Source organism: Triturus cristatus, chromosome 2_1 (assembly GCF_964204655.1).
Source record: "Triturus cristatus chromosome 2_1, aTriCri1.1, whole genome shotgun sequence".
NCBI lineage: Eukaryota > Metazoa > Chordata > Amphibia > Caudata > Salamandridae > Triturus > Triturus cristatus.
Window position 1 is genome coordinate 897,407,313 of NC_140581.1, and position 19,429 is coordinate 897,426,741.

Below are 19,429 nucleotides of genomic sequence, written 5' to 3' on the forward strand. Positions count from 1 at the left end.
TGGGTACGACCCATGGCCACAATCAGCAGGACAGGAGGCCAGTCACACTTCTGACAAGGTCCTGGAGCGGGGGTCGGAAGTCAAGGCAGCCGAAGGGGGCGAGACCCCAGCAAAATCCAACGGCGCACGGGACACACAGCCAAATGTGCCTCCAGCAGCGGAATCCCACGGCGAAGCAACAGTAGAGAGGTCCAACTCCGGAATTCGCAGCAGGTTCAGAGGCCGCTCTAGGTGCCAGGAGGGCCACGGTTCAGGAGCAGGGGGATGACAGGGGCAGCTATCCTCCAGGGCCCCACGCCGCCCGCTACATGCGGCCGAGTCCACCCCCGGGCCGAACCCTCCAAGCAGAGGCGACACAAGAAAGGCAGGGGGAGCAACTGAGGGCGGACAGGGGGCCAGAGCCCAATTCGGCTTCAGAGCGGGCGATCCAGGCGCAGGGGGGGGGCCTCCCGCAACACAGGCACAGTGGGGGCCCCAAGGGAGCGGCACAGGGGGTAGCACCAGGAAACTGTCAGGCGGAGCCAGCACAGGGGCCAGCAAACCACGGTAGGTGGGGAGATACAGTGAGCCAACTCCCAAGTTGAAGCATCCAGGGCCCAAGTCACCTTCGGGTCGGCAATCCCCACGCGAGGGGCCACCCACAACACAGTCAAAGTGGGGCCCCTAAGGGAAAGCGGTACAGGAGCGGCCTCAGAGTCCGTTAGGCCGGGCAGGCGCAGCCAACCAAGACAAGCAGGGAGACACAATGGGCCCGCTCCCAACCTGCAGCGTCCAGGGTCCAAATCTCCCTCAGGGCTGGCCCTGGCCCTCACGGGCGGCGTAAGGACCCCGAGGGAACAGCACAGAGGCAGCTCCGGGGGAAGTCAGGCCAGGCTGGCGCAGCCACCACGACCAGGCGAGGAGAACAGTGAGCCGACACCCAGCCCACAATGTCCAGGGCCCAGGACACCCCAAGAGCAGGCGGTCTACGCAAGCGGGGGGGGGGCCTTCCACAAGAGTCACAGCCTCTCTTCCACCCCCCCCCCCCCGCCACCGCCACTCACCAGGTCTCCGCACCTGCCGAGAGTCAGGCCTCCAGCTGCGGGATACAGAGGATGGCAGGCGGCCCTCCGATACCGCCGACTCGGGACTCCCGCTGCCCGAGGATGACAGCCGACACCACAGCAGCGCCGCGGGGGAGCCGAGGGTGCAGCTTCAGGTATCTCCGCCGCCACAAATAGCAGCTTCAGCCCCAGCAGAGCCGTCCGACGGCCGCAGGAAGGAGTCTCAGCCGCGCGGGGGTGAGGACACAGCGGGCACCACACCAGGGGAGCCCAGCTGTCCCAGTCAAGTCAACATCGCCACCTCAGGACTCCCGCTGCCCGAGGACGGCAGCCGGCACCACGGCGACGCTGCGGGGGAGCCAGGGGGCAGGTGCAGGCGCCACGGCTGCCGCAAGCAGCAGCTCCAGCCCCAGGGCACGACAGAGCAGTTCGGCATAAGCTGCAGCAATCAGCGGCAACGGCCGCAGGAACAGGAACCCAGCCAGGCGGGGGGGCCGAGGACACAGCGGGCACCACACCGGGGGAGCTCAGACGCCCCCACCCGCCACTGCGGCCCGGGCAGGTCGCCCCCACCCACAGCGAGGCCAGCAGCGCGGCAGTACAGCTCGGCCTAAGGGCCGCAGGGTCTCAGCAGCGAGGCGAGGAGGCCACCATCTTGGAGAAGGGTGCCCGGCAGGCAGGCCGAGAAATGCGAAAACACAGGATCATCGGGCCCCCCAAGGACCAGGACTCCAGCCAGGAGTGCAGCAAGGCATCCGCAAGTGGATGAAAGGCTGGATGACTCCGGGGACCAGCGGATTCAAGTCGGATGGCGGAGGGGTCCAGGAGCACACTCAAGGTGCGACCGCCATCTTAGCTGGGTAAGGCACGCCCCAGAGAACTAGGATTTCAAGTAAGAAACTATTCCTTCTCCTACTGGGCATCTTCCTTTTAAATCATTAGCACTGAATAGAATAGCAATGCCAACCCTATAATATGCAGAGAAGAAGAAGGAATTGAAAAAGACATACAGCGCACTATCCAAAACTATTACAACAAGAGGCTTGCCCCACCTGGACATCTGCTCTGCAATCTGTGTCAAGGCAATAGTAGCTTGTGAAATTATGTACAGGCATGCAAGTGGCAACTTTACAAATATCTACAATGGAAATGGGTCATAATAAAGCCAGAGTAGCTGCCCTATCTGTTGTAGAATGAGCTTTGTGCCTACCAGGCAAAGTCATATTGATATTACTATAAAACAGTAAAATATAGGACACAATCCAATGATAAGTGAAGTGTTTAGAAGTAGGCACCCCAGTTTGTATAAGACCATTAAAAATAGATGGTCAGATTGGCTAGTATATTTAGTTTTATCAAGGTAAATCTTTGAAACTCTTTCTAAATAAAGGGAATTCAAAGTCCTTTCAGCTGGAGCAGAAGGTTTCTGAAAGAAGGTTGTAAGGGAGATTGTTTAATTTACATGAAAATCAGAGACCAATTTATGAAGAAAACTAGACTTGATCTATGAAATACAATGGAATGCAACATAGGGTCTAGATTTCAGCAACCCTGCAGGCAAACCTAATTGCCACCAGAAAATCTGTCTTGCAGGTGACATGCTGGAGAGGCACCTTATGAAAAGGCTAAACCAGGATGGCACATCCAGATAGGGCCAAAAGTAACTCCCAGGGAAGAGAAGGTGTCCATGAGGGAGGGTAAACCTTCTAAAACCCTTCTAGAAACTCCTTGACAACGCAAATTGAGAAACAAGAGTTTTGTGAAGGATTTATCCTGTAAGCAACTGTTGTACCTTTGCTGAAAAAAACGGTAGCCCTGTTATATTATTTTACGCAGATTTGTAGAGAGCACTATCACCTGGGAGGTTATCCTGAGCAAGTGTGAATCTATCAAAACCTAGAGCCTAGAAGGAATACTCGAAAAGCTTCAGCTTCTTGTGGAATTCCAAAAATGAGGAATCTGCTCTTATGTGTAGTGGCAGGGAGTGAACTGCAGTCTTGACAGATTCAATTTGTCCTTCCATCTGACTGAAAGTTGACATCACTGGTCTCCCGGGCATTGCTCTCATCTGAAAACTGGCACTTGGAACTAGAAAGATGCAGAAAGCCATTGAGCCAGAAGTGACAAGACCTTACAAGCCGTCTGGTGTTTCACCTTTAGAAGATTCTGCTTTCTAAACAATAGAATACAGTCTGTCCTCTTAAGGGTGCACTATTGCTGTTACTATGTCAGAGTTATTGTAGACTTGGAGTCATTTACCATTAAACTCAACTGGTGAACCAGAGACAGAGTGATGTTAGAGTGAATGCTGTGGTTCTTTAGGGGTTTAACTCTTTATAAGCCACTTGTCCACATATGGGTAGACGTAGATTCACATTTTACTTAGGTGTGCAAAGGGCAGATTCTAAATCGAAAGGCAGGGCTACCATTGGTAATGGCCACTGCCCACCAGAAATCATGAGAATCAGCCCTGCTTTCGAATGATGGGAATGTGAAAGTACACACCTTTGAGATCTACGGCTCATATCTGATTCTCCTGATGGAGTTGGGGGATATTTGGTTAACTGCCAACATGAAAAACTTCTCTTTATGAACTTGTTTGCTAAGTTCTGAGGTCTAATATAGGACGGTGTTCCTTCTTTGCCGTAGTCTTCTGACCTAGATGCATGATGAGCAGGTTCTATAGCATCTTAGATGAAGACAGTGCTGACTTCTAACCCAAGCAAGTCTAGATGATATTGAGAAGATTTCTTCAGAGGAATGGGGGGGGGGGGAGGTGGTGACTTGAACCTCAGGGAATAACTGTTCTCTACAATATTCAACACCAATCTGTCTGCCATAATCAGTTTCCATGCTACCAGATGACTGCTCATGCTTCCCCTTGCAGGAGTGACATATGGAAGAAGGAAAGAAAGGAGTCCATGTTTGAAGGGCTTTCCTATGGCTGCTGATGTTTGCTGGCTGTCTCTTCCTTTCATAGCTTTTCACAGCAGAGGTTTTATGAAGTTGTTTATATTACTGCTGGGTCCCCTGCGGAGCTTGAATCCTCTGATGTTGAAAACATCATTTGAAATGCTTCAAGGAATGTTTTTCGTAATTCTTACACTTTTCTAAGCCAGCTGATGTAAGAGTTTCCAACTCTGTTTTCATGTGCTACATTTCTACTCCATCATTAGCTTCAAATGAAGTAATTACAGAGAAAGGACGATTCAAAATTCTTTTTGAGAGTTTCAGCTTTAAACCTGTAAAACAAAGCTAGCGAGATCAGCAAAGTGCCAAGCCATGACAATAGCCATGGACAGCTAGGTAACCAGCAGCAGCACTAATCACTTGGTTAGATACCATCCTAACTTTTTGGAGAACTTCTGAGATTTCCTATCTGTCCGCTCCAGGTAATTGTTTTGAAATTTCTGAAGAGTCTCACAAAAAGAACTAGCTTCCCATCCAAGAAGAGCTGTGGCACTGGCTGTTTGCACAGCAGTAGCCGCTGTACTGCAGAACTTCCTGCCTTTGAAATCCATCTTCTTAGTTTCTTTCTCAAGAAGCACTGTGAAAACTAGTGACATAGGATGGTGTTTCCTTGCTGCCGTCACTGTGACTGAGTCAGGAAGAAATGTCTTTTGCAACCATGAAGGGGCAGACTTGGCTGAAGCTGGAGCTATTAACTATATTGCAGGTTCAAGAAGTCCTGGAACCAACAGCAACAAAGGGCGAGCAGATCACAAATGTAGCGTCTCACAGAGGACTGAAGATTTGGGTTGGACCATCAGAATTGGTTTATTCAATTTGTTGGTCCCTCTCACAAAAACATCATAGAAGGGGGAGAGTTCATCAACTGGTGAAACTCTGGCGGTCAGCAAAACTAATGCGTCAGAGTAGTGACGAATGAACTAAAGAAGATGCAGTAGAGTGAGGATGATGAGGAGTGTTGTGAAGATCTGGACTGATGCGTTGACCTTAACCAATGAGTAGATCTAGACCTGTACCTAAAGTGATGTGAAGGAGAACAATGACCTCTATATCTACTTCTAGAATTTCTCCTCTGAGATCTGGTCCTTGTTCTAGAAGATCTTGGTCTCCTAGCTTCGGTCACCGGAGAGAGGAGGCAGAGGAACAATCGAAGGAGGTAAGGTCAGAGGAGGCAGAGGTGGTGGAGATAGCGCTGGTGGAGGAAGCGCTATAGGTTGCATAGGCTCCTCTTTGACGTCCAGCAAGTGGTGACAGAGACCGCCTTCGACATCATAGACTTTGATGTCCAATGGGCCTGTTTTCTTCTCTTGAAGTGAGCTGTTTCCCTGGATCTCCCCTGTGGGGGGACCTTGGAGGCCAAAGAAGGCAGAGAGGGTGAGGAAACACCCTCTCCACGTCTCTCAGGACTTCTGGACAGTTCACGTCTGCGCAGCTCTTCCTGAAGACAACAGTCTTATCTTCTCCCTGACCTTCAAAGTTCTCTGTGACAGCTTCTTACAGAATTCGCAGGAGTCAGAATGTTGAGAGGACTGGAGGCACACTTACAGACTGCGTGAGGGGCAGTTTAGGCCTTTTTTCTCCATGTAGATCATGAACTGACTGACGAGGGACCAGTAGGTGAATATCTGCCCCGAAACTCTTGATTAGTATATGCCTACAGGGCAGAGGCCCCGCATCTAGTCCCAGATACAAATGTAACCCAAAGCTAGGGCGCCATATCAACCCAAGCAGGTTGAATAAGGATTTTGCATTCCTTAGTGTGATGTATGGAATGAATGTAAAATAGGCAGGGATACTAAACTAAGTAAAGCTCAGACTAAAGTTAATGACACGCAAGGGCGAAGGCAGAAGCATGTTGGCTGGGTGATGGTAGACAGATGATTCATAATAATTCATCTGATAACCATGTTATACAGTTTTAATCATACCTAGAGTACCTCACCATTAACAAGTAAAAAACTAAATGATGCACCCCAATATATTTTTACCAAAAAAGAAATCTCTGCTATTATCCAGTATAATTTATCAGAATTCCTGCTCAGTGGTTAAGTCCGCCAGGTGGTACTCACCTCACCTTGGTGTGGATAGGTCACCAATGATGAAGCATGCCACAAAATAAAATGAGCGAGTTAACCTATCCATATCTTTTTTCATACCCGCAGAGGTTTTTTGAAGTGACAATTGTTCCCGCTTCCTTTTTGACCTTAGCCCCTTTGTGTGGTAGGTTTCATGAGCCTCTATTTCTCTTCCAGCTAGGACACTTCATAAAAAGGATGGTATTTTGTGAAGTCAAAAATATTTTTTACAGGAAAAAGAAAAAAATGTGCTTCCTGTCTTAAAAGACAACAAACAAAAGAGTTGGAAAGTTTTTCAAAGAAAAGAAATCTCAAAGATGATCCTGTCAACAGAAGCCAGAATAACTGCTATCTTCCGGACATGATGGGATACTAGGGTGCTCTGCGTCTTAAAGGAGCAACACATTTTTCTCCTGGCCCTTCAGGCTATTTTCTCTGAGAGTGCTTTTCAGGTCACTAGGTTTCTTTCTTTTTTTTTACTTTGTGTATATATTTTTTTAACATTCTGTTTTTATAAGGAAATGCTCAAAAATAGCTTGTTACAGGCTGTTCGAAAACATTTTTCACAGAAGAAACTGTATATATAATTAATACATGGTTTAGTTTATAAACAAATGTAAAAAAGGTACTCCAGGATCCGGCTCATGGCCGGGAATATTCATTGCTTATTACTTAGAATAGAGATCCCCTGGAGGAGAACTGTTACTGATTTTAAAGGGTGTCCTCGCCTTTAGTCTATCTCGGTCGTCCTTATGTTGCATTAACAAGAGTTCTGCGTTTTCTCGGATAACTTTAAATCCAGATGCCCTCCCCACAGACTGTCAGGAGATCTAGTAGTGGTAGTGTAGAGTGTAATGGGTCCTCTAGATGGAGTATGATGTCATCTGTAAATAAAGCTATTTTGTGAGCTGTTCTGCTGAAGTCCAGCATCGTTATGCCTTTCGTCTGTTGTCCTTGACCCATTGCTGTAGTAGTACGAGTGTGAAAAGGCCGGGCATACCTGCCTCATGTCCTTTTGAATCGCAAATCTGTCGAGAATACATTGTAGGCTAAGATACTTGTTCGCTTGTGCATGTATTGATCCACAACCATCCTAATTCAGGCTTCCCTCATGCTGAATTCAAACACTACTCTACTTACAAAGGTAAGACCCATCCTGTTGAAGCACTTCTAAGCATCCAGAAGCAGGAAAACTAAAGGGATCTTTTTATTATTTGCCTCTCAACAAAGTGAACTGTCCTCTTAACAATATAAAAAGCCTGTCTCTTACAAAGCCCAATTGGTCTTAGTGTATTATGTTTACTAGGATGGAGCAACATCTTGCAGGCGGCACCTTCAAATACAGTTTGTGGTCAATACTTAGGAGCGACAAATCCTGGGGATTTAAAGAACTTGATCCACTTCGTAGTAGACCGCACTTGTGCCCCAGTGAAGGGAGCTGAGAGAAACTCAGGATGGTACATTTATTAAGTAATAGGATAAGTATATACAAAAATGTGTATACCATCTACCAACAATGCATAACAAACAGTAGCCTCTTCCTCTACCACCTGAAATTGCTTTGGGCACTGTAAGCGGTAGAAAAGCAGCATATAAATACTACAATATCACACAATTTTTTTATAACATGTGTGGTAACAAGTTGCAAAATCACACTTCACCACAGTAAATTATAGATTTGACATAAAACTGGAGTATACGATACATCTCTACGATTGTACATCCAAACTAACCACATTCATACTTACCAGTATGCTGTGCAAGTTCATTAAGTTTACAACCTCACACACAGTTTTTATTCTGTCAATAAGTTTTGCAAAATAGTGGACCATTTCTTCTTTCTTTATGATCTTTGCGTATCGAGGGAAGGTTGGTGGAAGCAACCTCTGGTTCACAAGAGGCTCAAAACCCATCATTATTGGATGATCTAAATAAAAACACACAAAACAAACTTTCTATAATGGCTATGGTCTAAAACGATGTTTTAATTTAAATATAAATTTCCATTAATAAGTAATATTCAGCTTCAAGAGCATGACAACATTCCTTTCCAAATATGTCATTGATTAAGTGACTTTATAGAGGACACACAATCTTTAGTTAACATCTCTAAAAGATGTAGGCTCTTGATGTAGTCATAAATGAAAGGTGGTAAGCTGGAAACAAAGTTGCTAAACACCCAGTTCCTACAGGAATAATTGAAATCAGAAAGAAGCTATGGATGCTCATGGATTTGTTTGACAAATCCCACACAAGGGAATTTAGGCACTTGTTTCACAGAGAAAGGCAAATGTCTGGTTAATTTCTGGCAGAGCTACTAAAGAGAGAACCTTGATCTCTATTCCCTCTTATGGATGAGAACCTTGATCTCTACTCCCCCACATGGATGAAAGTGGTCACAAAGGAGAATGTGTCAATGATGCACACACAGGAGGCCATTGAAATAATTAGTTATGAATACTTCCCACTCCGAACACCACAACAATTCAGGGGCTGAGGCAACGCAGGCTCCCTAAAGAGCAGCATGTTGCTCTAGTGAAGAACACTACTTGGTCATTAGAAAGACTCATGGAGATGATGACGTATCAGCAATTTTTCTTTCAATGTTGGAGAAAGCCATGAGGAAGGACAGATTGCTGTACCCTTTTTTGTGATCGGGCTATGAGAATTATCCTGCATGGTTCAACCTTCACCTTTATGAGGACTCTCGGGAGGAGAGGTATGGGAGGAAAGGCGTAAGCAAAGATTCCGGACCATGCCATCAGAAATGCATTCCCCCATGATACCCGAAGATACCAGCTTGCGAAGAACCGGCATTCCCAGTTCTGGAAGGTTGCAAAGAGGTTGAGATCCGGTATGCCCCACTGAGAGATGATGTTGTTGAGTATTTTCTAGTTCAGCTCCCACTTGTGGCAAGAGGTCCTGAGCCTACTGTGAGTGTACACTATTGTGTTCTCCTTTCCCGGAACATGTTCTGCTCGTAAATACAGTCCATGGCGGATGGATCATTCCCAGATGCTCTGCACCTCCTGGGACAGGAGAGGAGTTCTTGTCCCTCCCTGCTTGTTGCTGTAGTGTATCATGGTTGTATTGTCCGTTTGGATGGTTACTGTGCACTTTCTTATTCATGGAAGGAAATCCTGTAAGGCTAGGTTCGCCACTTTGAGCTCGAGGAGACTGATATGATAATGGCGATGAAACATTTGGCACCTGCTGCTGACCTGCAGATCTTGAAGGTATGATCCCCATCCGTCCAGTGAGGCATCGGTGGTGACAACTAGCGGAGAAGCTGGCCATTGGAAAGAAAGGCCAACTTACATTTGCTTGACGCCTCCACCAGGATAGGGCTTTGACCATGAACGGAGTGAAACTTTATGACGTTGTCGAAAGACCCCGTTGCCTGAATCCTTTGTCTGCTGAATTCCTCCTGGAGCTGATGCATTCATAGATGGCAGAAAGGAACCAGAGGGATGCATGATGACATCATTCCTAGGAGGGACTTGTAGAGGCGAACTGCAAGAGACCCTCTTCTTTGTAGCACGTTTGCTAATCACATTAACTTTGATTGCCTCTCTGACATGGGGTACACTCTGCAGATTGAAGTGTTGAGCATTGCTCCCAAGAACGTTATGCTTCTTGATGGGTAGAGAAATTACTTCTCCGGATTCAGAGTGAGGCCCAGCTCGCTGAATGGGGTTGTGCAGGCAGTTGTCGACTTCCATGAAGCGTGTTTGGAAGATGTCTTGACTAACCAATTGCCTAAATAGGGGAACACCTGGTGCTTGGCTTTCCTCAAGAAGGCTGCCACAGGAGCCAGACACTTTGTGAATATTCGAGGGGCAGACTATAGACCGAAAGGAAGAACCCTGAAATGGTAATGGCTGCTGGCTACTTTGAATCTTAGGAATTTCCTGTGCGACGGGAGAATGGGGATGCGAAAATTCACACCCTGGAGGTCGAGGGTTGACATATAATCCCCTCTGTTTAGGAGTAGGAGAATATCCTGCAAGTTACCATGTGGAACGACTGCTTTTTGATATGGGTGTTGAGGCTTCTCAGGTCTAGAATTTGTCACCACTCTTTCAACTTCTTGCGGACCAAGAAGAAACTAGAATAGAGCCCCGTTCCCGGTTGTGAAGCAGAGAGACTTTATTGAGCATGGTTTTGAACTCCAAATTAAGAAAGCATAGATATTTTGGAATGGAGGTTTGAGGCGTGATTGGTACGGCAGTCTGTATGAGCTATAATGTATGGCTGAACTGAACAAGATTTAAAACCCATTCGTCCGCCGTTATATCTTGCCAGCGTCAAATATAGAGGGATATTCTTCCTCCTAGCCCAAAAAGGGAGAAAAGGGGAGTAGCTGGATCTTGTAAGCCATCATTGACGTCGGCCAGTGTCCTTTCCCTGACGCCCTGCTCGGTCTCTTGGAGCTAGCCTATTGTAGGCTGTTTGTGGTGGTTGCCGTTGTGAGTACTGGGGACAAAACTGGTGAGAGGCAGATGAACATGAGGGGAGACAATATTGTTTTTAACCCCCTGTGTAGTATCTGGAAAGGGCAATTTCTGATACTGAAGTGTACTCAATGACTTAGCTGAGTTTGTTTCTGTTTTAATGGCCTGTAGGGCTTTGTCAATATGGTTGCCGAAAAGTGCTTCACCATCGAAGGGTAGATCCAAGATCTTGTTTTGGACCTCCGGTCTAAAAGACGTAGCTTTGAGCCAGCCCTGTCTCCTTAACACAGCAGCTCCTCCAAGTTGTCTGAATGCAGTAGTGGCAATGTCCATGGCACAATCTATCACCTCCAATGATGCGCGCTCACCTTCTTGTAAAACTTTTTGGCCTCTGCTTTGATGTCCTCCGGGAGCTGGTCCAGATATGGGGTAATATTGGACCACATTTGCCTATCATAGCACAAGAACTGCAAGGGAATTCGCCACCCTTATAGTAAGCGTTACCAGGGAGGAAAAGTGCTCACCAATATTATCAAGGCGTCTACCTTCTTTGACCAGAGGCGCCAAGTTTGGCGCTGAGGATTTTTTTTTTTTTTTTAGATCTGTGCTTGTCTGCCTGTGTGATAACTGAATAAGACTTTGGGTGACCACTGAGACATGCTTCCTCTGTAACTTTGTAATTTTTATCCAAGCACAGCAGAACCGCAGTCAGTGGCCGGATTCTTCATGACCTTAAAAGCCCTCATTCAATACATACGTCACAATGGGCATAGCTCTTATACTTTCCCAAAAAGGCTCCTTGAAATTATACAGAAAGCAGTCCCTTTGCATAGTGGGCATGGGCAAGCAAACCTCTTTGCTGCTCTTTCTAGGAGGTTATGGAATCCCCCACGGTCTTCTGGTGAGTAATCCACTGGGGTTGGCGACGGGGATGATCGTGTAGGTAACAGATAATCATCCCACTCCATGTGGGGGTCGCGGAACTCCCTCCCTTCTCTGTCATCATCTGAAGTTGTTGGATCCTGAAGGAGAGCTGCTTGAGAAGTATGTCTCACCGACGTAGGCAGTAACAATGGTCTATGCTGTGGAGTAGATGGCCGCCCAGATGGAGATTTTATAAGTGAGGAAGCTTGTGCAATAGTAGATTAAGTTGGTGGAAAACATTTTCTATAATCTGAGAGCATGAACTGCAGGTATGTAACTAATGAGGAAGGTGGAGACACCATTTCCTCTTGGTATTAGTGATGATACTGATCTTGAGGGGCATAATATCTTTGCTCCACTTATTCACCCTCATCGTAGTTGTCCTCCTGGCACTTGATGTGCTGCTTGGATGGGCTGTGTGCCACTCCAAAGGGCTCCTCCTTATCCGAATCTTTTTCATCCAAGAGAATGGCTGGTAACAATGGTGACATCTTGCTTGGAGAGGTATGTGCAGGAGTTAACTACTTTATTTTTCCTTGTTTTTGTAGTTTTTCTCTCATCGACAGGGTCGTCGTCAATTTAGTCGCCGAGGATTGCAGAAACTATGTCGAGAGAGCAGTGTGTTCTGTCCACTGTAGCGACGAGGTCAGAGTCAGCGTTGACGGTCTAGGCATGTGAGCCGTCAACGAGGATGTCGTAGTTGAAAAAGACACTGCTATATTTAAAGTGGAGACAATGGTCGCGGTCGTAGACTCCACCATGTATGTCTTCACCAGAGCCAACAAAGATTTTCATTGACGTTCTGTCAGTAAATGGTGCAGATGATGGTTTCATGAAGGACTGAGACTTTAGGAGGTAGTGTAGGCAGGTCAGACCTAGCTTTTTCATGTCTTTTTGTGCAAACAGTTGGTTTTTCTCCATTCGCTGACAGAAAAGTCAGAAACGTCACACTCCTGAGAAGGACTGTGCCCTCAGTTAAGCTTATTTAGGCTGCTCCAAAGAAGAGTGAGAATGAGATGATCTTTCCCTCTTCTGCGATTTTCTTGAGGAGGTTGAAGAGTGTTCACGGTCGTCATCAGACACGGGCTCCTTCCTGGTCCTAAGTTTTTGGAGCCATATCAGCACTTGCCCTTCACAGTCCTTCAGAGTCTTAGTAGAAAAAGTACGCCATATCTTATATTCTTTGGCCTTATCTGCTGGATAAAGGCAATATATACAGTCCTGATGAGGGTCATCTGAATGAAGCCTTTTCTTTAGACAGGAAGAATAGGCCCTGAAAGACTCTTCTTTTCTTTATCTGACATGATGAAGCCAGAGTTGAAGTCAAGAAATACAGACAAGTTGGATTTAAGGATAATCTGTATATCTCTGAGGAAAATCAGAAGGTTTGGAATTGTTAAGGATAGTTGAGAACAGGTATAACTGAACAGAGCTCAGTGGAGACTCCCTAGCACGACGATCAGAGCGACTCGAGCTTCTCACTGGAGTGTTCTAGAGGGCAGGGCAATATGATTGGTTGAAAACTGTTTTGGTCTCTTTTTTAAAAATGACTAAGATATGTTACAAACCTGAAATACCTATGGCCTTTCAAGTCTATGCTTAACATTGTATTGCTAACGTACTGTGGGACTCCCATCTCAATAATGGGGAATGATTCAAGCATGTGGACCTATGAAAGTTTAATAATGTATTCAACAGCCAGCATCACTCTCAGTCTTCCACGCAGCACTCACATCACATCATTCCACACCTGAAGGAGCTCCACTGGTCACCCCGTACACAAACTAGCACAATTCAAACTCCTTGCCCTCAATTTCAAGGCACTACACAACACAGGCCAAGCATACCGCAACAATCGCATCTGCTTTCAGAAACCTTGCAGACTCCTTCGGACTCCTAATGCACACATCCCACGGATATGGAAAACAAGGTCCGGCAGTCGATCCTTCTCCTACATCGCACCAGGCTTTTCGAGCACTCTCACCAGACCCTAGGTTTGGCTACATTCACACCTGCTCAGTGTCAGATACCCTCCGGGTGATAGTGCACTAAATAAATCTGCGTAACAAACCATACCAAAACTGAAAATCAAGTACATATCTTTAGAACTTGACAATCAAATTATTGAGGCAGACAGGTCTAAGCTTTCTCCAGGAGATGGTGAGGAGTAGACACTCAGGACATCTTAACATCAATTAATAAAACATGGCCAAGCTAGTGTTTGGATTTAACAATAAAAAGTAATGTAATCATGTATAAATGATACACATGATAATACAAAAGGCACACATTTATACCTGGGGAAATGTAGGAAACCAACCAGCATCGTCTTTGAGCTTCTCGCCACAGCTTACAGGTAGTACTGCAAGACTAATGCAAAGCTGTTGCAAGGATTGTGGTGTACAATCTGTGTTCACACTCCCAGGACTATAATTACAACAATAATGTAGGCAAATTAAAGTTCACTTTATGCTATCTATTTCAGCTGCCCAATGTCTGTAACAGTTATTGAAGTAAAAACAAGTTTGGTTGCACACTGTATGGTTACGTCTTGAAGTGGCTCCTCTTCCCAATCTGTGATGCTAGCAGAAGCTTGAGCGCAGTTCTCACTAGTGTGGGTGCTCGCGCAGTCTGACATTGGCCCAGCCGTGATGACTCCAACACCATCCCCTCAGCACTGCAGTTGCGTGAATGTGCATGCTTATGATTCACTAGAGGAAGAGCAATGTGGGCGCATCCTGGCAGGAGGCACACTAATTTGTGCTAGACTTAGTGAGAAATTTCTTCTTTGCTGAATTTTCCTCAGATACAAAAGGTCAAGACCACCACCCAAACAAATGAAAAGCCTGCCCAGGGTCACAGTGGTGATCTTTGCTGGGGGTTGGAAGTAGAACCACAGATTACAGTTTTGATTTTCTTCAGCACCTAGCCATCACTTGTCCTTTTATGATTTTCTGTCAAATGAAATTAGCTTCCCTCTTCTCATCAGGCTCAGACTTTAAATTGAAGCCAGGGCACCTTAGCAGCCTACACTCCAGCTTGAACTTCCTTTATATCTGTACCAGTGAGCACAGGCAAGGCCTGTAAGGGCATATAGTGACACCGACTGAATTCTCACAGCCTCCACATATGAGAGTGGAAATTGGCAAACATGGGCAGCTTAAACCTGGCACCCTAAGAGCGGAGGAGGACCTGCACAACAGTAATTCCACAGCTGCTAACAAAGCATTTTCAGAGTTTGCAAATTAGACCACACCCTGTCGGTAATCAGACAATTCAGGAAAGCCTTTAAAATTAAAATTGACACACTGGTTTTGCATCTCAACTTGTTCAGAATTGATCAGAAAAAAAACACTAAGTGTAACGGTCATGAACAAAACTTTGGATGAGCCTGCTGTAGGGGAGATCTAGTTGAAGTTGCTCTTTGTGCAGTGCTCTGGAGGCAGGGCTGAAAATGTGGAAGGGCAGTCTCACCGTAATAACTTAAATAATTTAGACCTGCCAAAAGAAGCAGAGGGTCAGAACATGGTGTCCTTCCTTGAAAGTTGGCGTCAGGAAAAGATTGCACCAGAGGGTGTGTCCTCACAATTAATTATAGAAAGAGCTCACAGGGTCCCTGCAGACCCTTCGACCCCGGGTGTGTTTTTGGTGGGGACAAATGTATTGTACTACCATGACTGAGATGTGATCTTACTATCCAGTAGCCGGAATGGTCCACTGTTAATAGACAACCAAGGAGACTTCATTTTCAATGAGTAGATGGTTGCGATTCAGAACAAGTGGCACTCGTTCCTGGAGGTGAAGCAGAGGTTCCTGCAACTTGATCTGAAATATAAGCTTGTTTTCCCAGCAAACCTGAAAGGTATGGTGGATGACTAGATAATGGTTGACTGAACTTAGTGAGGCTTGGGGTTGGATGATACAGTGGGCCCAGGACAATTGCAAACAGTTACTGTACCCGAAATCTAGGGAGTCAGGAAAGGCTGAGAAGAAAATACAACAGACATCCATGCACCAGTATACCTTCTTTGGACCAATTAGCTGTGGCTAAGGAGGCCACACAGACTATGGCTAGCTGACTGGACATAAAGGGGTCACCCGCCAGAGACCTCAACAACAAATTTGGATCTGACCATCAGAGATCTGAGGAGGACGAAGAAGATCATGATAATACTAATAGCCCAATAGAGACTCGAATGACATTGGACATTGCCACACCTCGAGATAACCCATTGCAATGCATAGTGGAAGCGTAGATGGTTTTGGATGCACAATGTACTGCAATTGAATAGTTGATCATATATTTATGCTGAAGGGTACTTCTGTAATTGACATGGATCTATGAAAGTTCGACTGCAGTAAGGAGGTGGTTGTTGAAATGATCAGCGCAATCAGGGTGGGCTACAAGATGGCACAATAACAGAGGTGGCCACCCAGCACCCATATTCGGGCGGTTGAAAGTTTGTGAAGTTGTGTGCCATGTTGTACCCCGTTACCTTACATAGATCTTTGACCAGGAGGTGTAAGCTATTTATTTTTTTCTGATTGCTAAGGATGGGAGTTGAGTGAGTTGTTACTGAGACTTGGGGAGAAACTTTTGGGGATGTTGATGCCAACTCTGTCCTTGAAAGAAAAAGGGGGGGGGGGGGGTTTCACCTATTTTGTGGACCTTGGCAGTTGCAAACACTCCAAAAGGGCAATACATGTCAACCGGCTGAATCCCTATTATGACAGAGCTGACTGCTCATGGTCACAAATGAGGGACAGGAAAATGGGAGTGAGCCTATCCCTGATCTCCTCTCCAGCAATTCCCGAGATGGGTCTGTGGATGGAGTGGTCTTTTCAGACACCCTCACTGCCCACCAGCAAGCTGAATGCAGGCAAGTCCTAAGTCAGTATGCTGAGCAGTTCTCTCTAACCCCTGGTCAGACCAGCTGGTGTACCCATGAAGTGGACACTGGTGACAGCCTACCAGTCAAAAACAAAATTTACAGGCAGTCTGACAATGTCAGAGAGAAAGCATCCAAGCTGAGGTCAGCAAGATGCTGGAATTGGGTGACATTGAACCCTCAGAGAACCCCAGGCCCACCCCAGTACTCTCAGTCCCCAAACCTCACTCCAAGGGTGAAAAGAAAGAAATTAGGTTTTGTGTGGCCTATATTGGCTTCAATGCTGTGACAAAAACGGACGCACACCCAATATCTAGAGGAGATTAATATATTGACAGGTTAGGGGCAGATAAATATCTGAGTACCTTGGATCTCACATCTAGGTACTGCCAGATAGGTGTGACTCCTGCAGCATAAGAAAAATCTGTATTCACCACCCAAAATGGGTGCTTCCAGTTTACTCTGCTGGACTAAAGAATGACCCTGCCACCTTCCAATGGTTGGTGAACAAAGTCCTTGTTGGGCTGGAATTCTTTAGTGCAGCTTATCTGGATGATATTGCGGTCTATAGTTCCACCTGGCAGGATCACCTGATCCACCTTGGCAAGGTCCTTGAGGCTCAGAGAAGTGCTGGCCACACTATCAAGGCAAGCAGGAAGATCGTGCTCCCCAAACTGTTGTATTATTTCTCAAACCTCCCACTTTATATTCTACCTAACACTTTCAGAGACCTGGAACGGCTATTCCGGGAGTTAATATGGAATAAGGGGAGACCGCGAGTTGCTCTGTGGAAAATGTATGCTCCCATCAGTCAGGGTGGACTGGCTGTCCCCAATATGGAATTGTATTACCTAGCAGCCCAGCTCCAATGGGCGACTACATGGTTGTACGGCAGATGTCTGGAAGACACGGCGACTACGCATCCGCCCTGGACCCACTGTCAAATTTGTCATCTGTTTCATCCCATCGCCAAACTTCCACGAGCACCGCAGTTACATTTGGGTTTAGCTCATAGGTGCTATAAAAGAAGTTTATACCTCACTCGCATGACACTTCCATACGCCCCGATTTTGCCACTGTTGGAGACACCAAGGGGTACACTAGGCACATCGGAAGCAGCCCTGGCGACCTGGCGTGCGGCGGAGCTAGACACTTTAGGCGATTTGTATAGAGACGGTGCATTATTACCATTTGAAACGCTAGTTGAAGATGCTGAATTGCCAGCAGGTCAATTCCTTTTGCATACTTCTATTCTGAAGACTTTGACAGCCGCCTGGGGGAATATGACAACTGAGCCACCAACACACCTTTTGATACAATACTTGCACGTAATGGGAGCGGGATCACATGTGGTACACTGGCTGGTGGGTGCACTACTTGCACACACGCTGAAACCGATGCAACGTCTCCGAGTAAGATGGGAGATGGATAGAGGTCGGCTCCGGACTGATAAGGAATGGGACGTTATATTAGCGGGCGCTAAACATATACCAAGGAACTTTAGGTTTAAGCTCATACAAACGTATATCATACAGAGGGCATACCTCTCAACTGACATGATAAATAGATATTTCCGTATCGTCACCTCTGGATGTCCACGCTGCCAACATCCTGATGCTGACCTGCTTCATATGCTGTGGGCTTATGCGTCCCTTCAACATTATTGGAAGGAAGTGGTCGCAATCCTAGCTTCATGCACAGATACGTCGATATCATTGTCATGGGAAGTATGTATCCTAGGGCTTTATACCAGGTCCAAAAATAATAATGTCACCTCGAGATTCCGAGATTTAGGTCTTATTACGGCAAAGCGCTTAATAACCAAGAAATGGAAAAATGCGAACCCTCCAGAGATACTCAGTTGGAGGCGTTCACTTACAGTCTGGGCACAGGCGGAAAGCACATTGCTACACAGAGAGGAAACAGCGGGGCTCTGCAAATTTCCCACTGCGCAGAGCTGGGATGCCCTACTCACTGCCTTACGGACAGGCCACGGAACGGAAGCCAACAATACTCAAACTGCTGTCCCGAGCCAGGTATACTGATTCCTCACCACTTACTTAAGGGCCACAGATGTGCCTCAACACACACAGTAGAATAAACCACTGCACCCCTGGATCATTATAGATAATTGCCTATACCCCCTCTGTTTTCGGATATAGAGGACCTCTTTGCTAGCTGGCAACTACGCCTCAATATGAACACTGCTCCACTCTTTGGTTGGGTATGTTGTTTAAATGATACTGCACTGATGATACAGCTTCGTACCTATTGATTTTGTTAGCATTTTATAGATGGCATATTATTATTATTTTTTTTTATATTATATGTTTCAGTTTGGTTGGAGTGTTTTTAAATATATATCTTATTGGTACATTTCAGTGTTTAATTTTTACGTCCTATCACCGTGTAAATCATAAGGAATATGCTACTTACCAGTATGCATCTGTTCTTGGCATGTAGAGCTGCAGATCTACACACTTTTGCATAGATCACCATCTGGTGTTGGGCCCGGATGTTTGCAGTTTGTTTTTCCTCTTGGAAAGTCTTTGGAAGTCACGAGGTCGGTGACTCCTCCCTTGGTCCGTATTGCGCATGGGCTTCGGCTCCATCCTCAGATTGTTTTTCGCCAACAGGGAAGGATGGAGCGTAGTAATAATAGTGAAGAAACCCATGTGTGTTGTATCTAAATAAGATAGCCTGGAACAGATACAGGTAGCCGGGGAGGCGGTTGGGCGTGTGTAGATCTGCAGCTCTACATGCCAAGAACAGATGCATACTGGTAAGTAGCATATTCCGTTCGAGGCATATGAGCTGCAGATTACACACTTTTGCATAGACTATATAGCAGTTCCCAACCCTAGCGGCGACCACCGGTATCTGTTGCAGTGGTTTGAAAAAGTGTTTTTAGTACAGCCTGGCCCACACTAGCTTGTTGCTTGGTTTGCACATCTACACAGTAATGTTTAGTGAAAGTGTGCGGTGTTGACCATGTAGCTGCTTTGCAGATATCATCTAATGGGATGTTCCCTAGAAAAGCCATAGAAGCCCCTATCTTTCTTGTAGAGTGGGCT

At 46.2% G+C, this 19,429-nt stretch overlaps 1 protein-coding gene across 4 annotated transcripts in view; it reads right to left on the bottom strand.

Moving 5' to 3' along the window:
• Nucleotides 1-19,429, bottom strand: part of NAA35 (N-alpha-acetyltransferase 35, NatC auxiliary subunit) — a 478,604-nt gene that overhangs the window by 220,678 nt on the left and 238,497 nt on the right. For all 4 annotated transcript variants that reach the window (XM_085633095.1, XM_085633094.1, XM_085633092.1 and 1 more), the window contains exon 12: nt 7,837-8,015. In XM_085633095.1, coding sequence (XP_085489221.1) covers nt 7,837-8,015 — 179 coding nt within the window. The remainder of the gene's footprint in view (nt 1-7,836; nt 8,016-19,429) is intronic.